The sequence below is a fragment of the Mus caroli genome, chromosome 19 (assembly GCF_900094665.2).
Source record: "Mus caroli chromosome 19, CAROLI_EIJ_v1.1, whole genome shotgun sequence".
Taxonomy (NCBI): Eukaryota; Metazoa; Chordata; class Mammalia; order Rodentia; family Muridae; genus Mus; species Mus caroli.
Window position 1 is genome coordinate 43,202,793 of NC_034588.1, and position 7,641 is coordinate 43,210,433.

General features: G+C 45.2%; 1 protein-coding gene across 1 annotated transcript in view; it reads right to left on the bottom strand.

The window, feature by feature from the left end:
- Arl3 (ADP ribosylation factor like GTPase 3) overlaps positions 1–7,641 on the bottom strand; it is a 45,945-nt gene that overhangs the window by 8,768 nt on the left and 29,536 nt on the right. Inside the window, exons 4-5 of the mRNA XM_021151881.2 lie at positions 3,124–3,174; positions 2,039–2,224 (exon numbers count right to left, since the gene is read on the bottom strand). Coding sequence (XP_021007540.1) covers positions 2,039–2,224; positions 3,124–3,174 — 237 coding nt within the window. The remainder of the gene's footprint in view (positions 1–2,038; positions 2,225–3,123; positions 3,175–7,641) is intronic.

The window sequence follows — 7,641 nt, forward strand, 5'->3', positions numbered from 1 at the left end:
CTCTTCTGGAGTGTCTGAAGACAGCTACAGTGTACTTACATATAATAAATAAATCTAAAAAAAAAAATCTGTAATCCATCTTAAAATAAATAAATAAATAAAAATAAAAATGAAAAAAAAATCATATTTGAGATAGGATCTTGTGGGACAAGACTAGAACTTCTGGTTCAACTGATCCTCCAAAGTGTGGATGTGTGCCACAATGTCCAATTTAGAATATAACTTTTAGAACCAAAATGTAGGAAGAGAGGTGGGGAGGGAGGGAGGGAGGGCTGGCTTATGGCTGAGTGTGTGTGGAGCCTCACTCTTGTGATCTTAATACTTTGGATGCTAAGGTAGAAAGGTTAGAAGATTGGATTTACCTAGGTCAAAAGTTTGAGGCCAGCTTGGCTACAAAACACCCTGTCTTGGGGCTGGAGAGATGATTCTGTACTTAAGGGCACTGGCTGTTCTAGAGGACTGAGGTTTGCATCCTAGCACCTGTATGGTGGCTCACAACCATCTGTAACTCTAGTTTTAAGAGATTTAATGCCCTCTTCTGGCTTCCATGTGCTCAGCATGCAAAGGGTGCAGACACATATGCACAGGCAAAACACCCATACTTCCTAAGACAAAACTTACGAAAAGAGAAATGTCTCAAGAGCTCCAAAACACCAACTCTCCCAAGCCTGCACCTCACGGGGTGCTTCAGGACACATTCTGTGGCAATCCCTGGGTTCCAAGAACTCCAGCATACACATATCCATGAGCTCTGGGTACAAGCATCAGCAGTGTGAGGAGGGGACCCTTGTCTAGTGCTGACTCTAGAGGCCACACACAGAAGCCAGTACTGGCTGTTTTTGTAATAAAGGAAAAATAAAACAAACAAGCAGCTAACACGTCAGGACCAACACAAGTCTGGCATGTGATTGTTTGCTTGAGACAAAAGCAATCAGCCCATTTCAAAACAAGTCAGTGTCAAGCAATTGAGGGAGGGGAGAGCATTAGAAGGGAGAAGCGAATGGGGAGAGGCTGCAGGCGGTGAAGAGTCAAATCTCAGGTCTGCAACCCAAGAAGCCATGTTGAGAGAAAAACAAACCGTCACGCCATTATCAACATACCACACGGCAGAGAGGGAAGAAAGACCCTAGAGCAGGAGTGACCGGTCCACACAGTGCTGTGACACGTCCTAGCAGATAAACCACATGCTGAAAATGAGGGACAACGATTCGGGTGGGGTCTTCATAAAAGGGCTGATTACGGCGCGTCACTGAGCTGACGGAGCTTGGTAGGAAGCACCAGAGTTAGAAGTGCTCGTCTTTCGGAGATACAGCCTCTTGGATGTCTGGGGCAGGGCTATGTTCTGCCCTAAATTAATATTACACAAGGGGACGTTCAATCTCCGGGTATACATATGGGTCCTCAGCATATGGCCCAGGGCTTTGTGTCCACAGAAGCCCCCCCCCCCCCAGTGGGAAAAAATACCAGAAGCTTGAAACAGACACCAAGCCCAAGGGCAGGGAGAGAGCTAAGAGGAGAAACAGAGATATTTCTAGGCCAGTTAGCGTTTGTATGACTGCTGATGGCAATCACCGAGGAAAACAGGCTTTTAGCATCCATAGTCTTAGACCCGACACAGGATGCAGACACAAGTATCCAGCAACTTAGAGTCACTTCCTCGGGGCTCCCCAGGTTAGGACAGTAAGCTGAAGGCACGGGGCTGCCCCTCCCCCTCATGGTATAAGGCCATTTGCTTCATATCTTTTTCTATATAGACCAGGGGTTCTCAGCCTTCCTAATGCTGCGACCCCTTTAATATAGTTCTTCATGTTGTGGTAACCCCCAACCATAAAAATATTTCATTGCTACTTCATATCAGTAATTTTGCTACTGTTATGAATCGTAATGAAAACATCCATTTTTTCGAGTGATCTTAAAACCCCACAGGGGTCATGATCCACAGGCAGAGAAACACTGGTCTAGACCAACCCTGCCAGTGAGGCAGATGCTTCAGGGAGCTGCCATGTGGACAGGAAGCGAAGCCTTGCCCCTATCTCACCTGGACGCCCTCGCCTGTGAGCGCTGAACAGGACTGGATCTGCCAGACGCGGTCCCGGATGGTGTGGAGGTTTAGCCCTTCTGCGATCTCGGAGGCTGGGGCTGCCGTGAGCAGGTCCTGTTTGTTAGCAAAGATGAGCACGGGCACACAACTCAGCTTTTCTTCCTCCAGTAATTCTGTTAGTTCCTGGACCATTTTGGGGGGAAGAAGGAGAGAGAGAAGCTTGACAACCATGACACGTGAGCGCACGCCACACTTGGAATCATAGCACACTAAGCAGTTAGGTTGGTCAGCAGCAACTTTAAGGTAAAGATCTCAGGCTTGTACCTTTGGAAGATTCCCTAGCAAATTTCTGGGCTCAAACTAGGAATTCTGACTATAGGAAGTTGGAGCCAGCAGACTGGAGAGCCTCAACCCACTTCCCAGGAAAAAGAAGCAGAAACCCGGGATCTTCAGCCATTGGATTACAGGGCAAACTTTCTGCACCGAGATCCAAACATGGCTCTCTAGAGATTTCCTCTATCCTCACTGCTCCTGGGGGTGGCCTCATCTGGGTCCAATGGTCGAGGCCCCAGGCTGCTCTGTGTATGACTGTATATACAGACCGTATCATCTAAACATATTGACATGCACCCTGCAGTTAAAGCCATATTTGAGTTCAAGGCTGATCTTGTTTCCCGGCGTGAGAACAAGAAGCTGAGTTTTGGCTTGTGTTTTTCTCCTCACCCTTCTGAATTTGCCACTGTTTGATCAATTACTCCTGGTCAATTAAGGATGGAAAAGTATAACCAGAAGTGCTCAGTGTAGTAGTGTTCCTGAGCTCATTCCTACATGGTCTGGGAAGACACACAGAAGGGCTTTGGGGTGTGGTGCAAAGTTCCACTTGCTTAGATCGTTTATATTCAATTTGATCAAGCTAAAGGGACTTCACCAAACGACACTGTGAAAGACTCCCAACTAATTTCTTTTTGGACAGCTGTATTTTTGCCTGCTCACCAGAGTGAGCCTCCTGTCCCTCACACACACTTCCAGGCGGATTGATGGGCACCGGGGCTTAGGGAAGAGTCAACACATAAAGCATTTACCTGACCCGTCTCTTCAAATCTCTTTCTGTCCGCACTGTCAATTACATAGATCTGCAATAGAAAACCAGAATGTTACTTTAATACACAGAGACAGAAAGAGAAGGGACAACTTTTACAAAAAAAAAAAACAAAAAAAAAACAAAAAAAAAACTGGTCCTCAGTCAAGAGAGTTCAGATTAACCCAACAAATGCAAACAGCCTGGCCTTGGCTCACTTCACCTGTGGAGCAAGAAAACCCAATGCATGAACTAAGGATGCTGGGAAAACACACCAGGGGGACACCCAGAAACCCAGGGATCAACCCAAGGAGGGAGCCCCCAGGGATGTGCTGGGTGTTTGAGGGCACCTCCAATCCTACACTTCTGGAGTGTCTCTTCTCTGACAGCACTGCTTCAGCATTACTTCTAGGCTGACTTTGGGACCACGACAAGGGACAGTTATCTGTTCGTTGCTATCGTCACCACAGGCTGCTGTGATGTCAAGGGAAGTCTAGAAATAGAAGGACAAGCTATGCTAGAAGTTAATGTCGTTGTTTTGTTTGTTTGTTTGTTTTGAGTCATGGTATCATGTAGTCCAGGCTGGCCATAACTCGCTTTGTAGTCAAGGATGCCCCTGGAATTTTGATCTCCCCTCTGCTTGCTGGGTCTTGGTGTGTTTTAAGGGATGCTGGGGATTGAACTCAGAGCTTTACATGAATGCTACGTGAGTATTCTACCACCTCAGCTTTCCGAGCAGAAGGAAAATTCGAGACTCATTGTAAGTTATAAATTTGAAGCTTCCCCCTCTACCCATGAGTTTTAGTTACATAACAGTAAGGAAAATAAAGTTTTAAAAAGAGAATAAAAAACCATCCATAGCTTCATAGCTTCTAAAAACACTGGCAATTTAAACCTCCTACAGAAAGCAGTGGGCATGGGGCAGAGGCAGGAGGATCTTTGTGAGTTTAAAGCCAGCCTGGTCTACACAGTAAGTTCCAGGACAGCCAGGACTGTTACATAGAGAGGCCATGTCTTGAAAAATCAGAACTCTGGAAGCAGAGACAGATGGATCTTTGTGAGTTCAAGGCCAGCCTAGTCTACACAGTAAGTTCCAAGACAGCTGGGACTGTTAAACAGAGAGACTATGCCTTGAAAAACCAATATCTAGATAGATATCTAGATAGATATCTAGATAGATAGATAGATAGATAAATAGATAGATAGATGGATAGATTGATATCCTACAGTAAGTTCCAGGACAGCCAGGACTTTTGCACAGAGAGAAACCCCGTCTTGCAAAACCAAACAGATAGACAGACAGACAGATATCCTACAGAAGGCCCTGTCCCACCAGACTGATCTAAGTTCCAGCACAGCCAGGCCAGTTACACAGAGAGACCCTGTTTTGAAAAACCATCCGAACAACCAGTCAAACAAATATTCTACAAAAGGCTCCACCCCATCAGGTGTGGTGGCTCAAGTTTGTAATTCCAGCATGTTAGGGGCTGAGGCAGGAGGATTGCTATGAGAATGAGGCCAGGCTAAGCTAATTTTAACTCACTCCTAGTGAGACCTGTCTTGAAGAAAAGAGAAGTTCTTTCCTAATTCTTCATATACACATTTAAAAAGAAAATTAGAGAAAAACTTTGTACTTTTTAAGCATTTTATTTCCTTTATATGCGTGGGTGTTTTGTCTGCACAGGCCATGTTTTAGCATGTCCCACAGAGGCCAGAAGAGGGTGGTGGATCTCCTAGGACTGGAGTTAGAGAAGTAACTGGGTTAGTTAGACCCTGGGTTCTCACAGTTTGGGAGGCTGAGGCAGAAGGATCATGAATTTGAAGTCAGCCTGCACTATAGGCACAGTAAAGATTGTTTGAGGTCAGCCTAGGCTCACAGGCCTAGGTTATATGAGACTTGGTTTTATCTCAAAAAAAAAAAGAACTTAACACTATTATTATTGAATGAATAGCCTAGTGGACCTCTCTTTCTTTTAAAAAGCATAGTCAGTTAAAAACAGAAACCAAACTTCAGCTCGCATCATTATGTTCCTTAAATTTTAATAGTGGGTTCTACAATGCACATGAGCATTGTTGTGGATTCAAACTCTCTACTACACTGAAATCTGTTCTTTCGGAAGAGAAAATGATAATTTCTTTGCACAATTTAGTCACTAGTGCTCACTATTATTCCAGAATCCAAGTTTACATTTTCTCTCAAGAATGGTCGGGAGAGCTGGGAGATAGCTCAGTGGTTAAGAGTACTGGTATGGGCTGGTGAGATGGCTCAGCCGGTAATAGCACTGACTGCTCGCCCTGAGTTCAAATCCCAGCAACCATATGGTGGCTCACAACCATCCGTAACAAGATCTGGTGCCCTCTTCTGGAGTGTCTGAAGACAACTACAGTGTACTTACATATAATAAATAAATAAATCTTAAAAAAAAAAATAAAGAATGGTTGGTGGTAGGGGTGGTAGATCACTTGGTAGGGGTGGGGCAGGGCGGGGCAGGGTGGGGGCGGGTGGGACAGGCATGGGCTATGGGATTTCAATGGTCTCTGTGGTCCATACAGACTTGGTGTTAGTCAATAATCAGAGGATCATGAATATGCCACAGACATTCTACACCTGATACTGAAAATAAGTTGCTATGCAAAACATGCTAATTTTGCTTATTTATTTATATTTAAATAATATTTAAATTTATTTAGTTAAGTATCTTATGAGCTCAGACCTTTTGTTGTTGTTGTTTGATTTGGTTTTTTTGTTTTGGTTTTGAGACAGGGTTTCTCTACATAGCCCTAGCTTTCTTGGAACTCACTATGTAGATCTGGATGACCTCAACTTCACAGAGATTCGTCTGTCTTTACCTCCCAAGTGCTGAGATTAAAGGTGCGAACCACCAGGTTCCACCAGGTTGTTTGTTTTAAAAAGATTTATTTATTTCATTTATATGAGTATACCAGTGCTGTCTTCAGACACACCAGAAGAGGGCATTAGATCCCATTACAGATGGTTGTGAGCCGCCATGTGGTTGCTGGGAATTGAACTCAGGACCTCTGGAAGAGCAGTCAGTGATCTTAACCAATGACCCATCTCCCCAGCCCCTGTTTTGTTTTTTGTTTTTTGTTTTTTTTTTTAAATTACAAAAAAGTTTAATCATGTGTATGTGTGTGTTTGTAGATCATGTGTGTGGGTGCCTGAGGAGGCCTGAGGTGTCATATACCCTGGAGCTGGAGTTAGAGGAAATTGCTAAGCTGCTGACATGGGAGCTGGGAATTCAACTCTAGCCCTTCAGGAAGAATAATATGTGCTCTTAACCCTGGGACTGCCTCTCCAGCCTGGGGCTCACACACAGTACATAAACAGGTTTACAAAGAATGAGTCCAATGGGAGAGGCCTACAGTTTAGTTAGGATCATGACTGAAGCCATGTTGAGAACATGAGGGAAGGACAGGAAGTCAGGTGACCTCTGGAGTCAGAGCACCCTGACTTCCTGTCAGGCTTAAGTGACCTCACATCTCAGGTGTTCTTGTTTCTTTGCTTTTGAACTCTTAATTGGCTTGGGAGGAGCTGAGAAAACTCCCTTCTTAGAGTTAGGGCAGCTCTGGCTCCAGGAGACTGACTGAGTCTCTCCTCACTGACCAGCGAGTCTTTCTTATCCCTGTCCTCCTCCTTCCTGCTGCCACCTTTTGGCCATTTGATTGCTTCTCAGTCCTTCACAGGAGGGTAGGCAGCAAGAGGTGACAAGGGAAGACTGTGGCTTTACTCATAGCTGGAGCTGACGTCTAAGAGGACAACAGAACTGATAAACTAGGTGTCGGCAGGCATAACTTGGGGCTTGCTGGTGCGTTCTGTCTCGGGTGGCACTGCTATGGAAAGAGACAGCTGCTTGAAAGCATCTGATATCCATTCCTCTTGAGGTCTTCTGTCTGTCTGTCTGTCTTTCTCTCTTTCTTTCCCTCCCTCTCCTTCTCTTCTTCTTGGCTGGCCTGGGTTCTCGGCAACCTTCCACCCTCCTCTGACTCCTGGAGAGCTGGGACTAAAGGCATACACTACCACACCTGTCCGTCACTGAGAACCAGAAGCCACCATGTCCCTCCCTTCCGCTATCCTTCAGTTCATCTTTTACAGTTGCTTCCTGAGATTCCTCAGCTGAGGTCAGACATTCTCAGCATCACTGTTCCAGAGAGTAAGCCTGACTCCCAAACCCTTTGAGCCACTGCATGCTCTACCGTGAGGGCAAACTTGTGTTTGAGCGGTCCATAGTAAAGGCTGTTCTGTGGCCCATGGAGTCCTTCCCGTTCCCTCACACAGAGCCAGGCCTCTACAGCAAGCAGCAACTGTGGGAACCCCAGGAACAAACGCAGGTGGCCAGGTTCCAACAGAACTTCACTATGGACACCAAAATTTAAATTCCACCTCATTCTTTTTTTTTTTTTTTTTTAAAGATTTATTTATTTATTACATGTAAGTACACTGTAGCTGTCTTCAGACACTCCAGAAGAGGGAGTCAGATCTTGTTACGGATGGTTGTGAGCC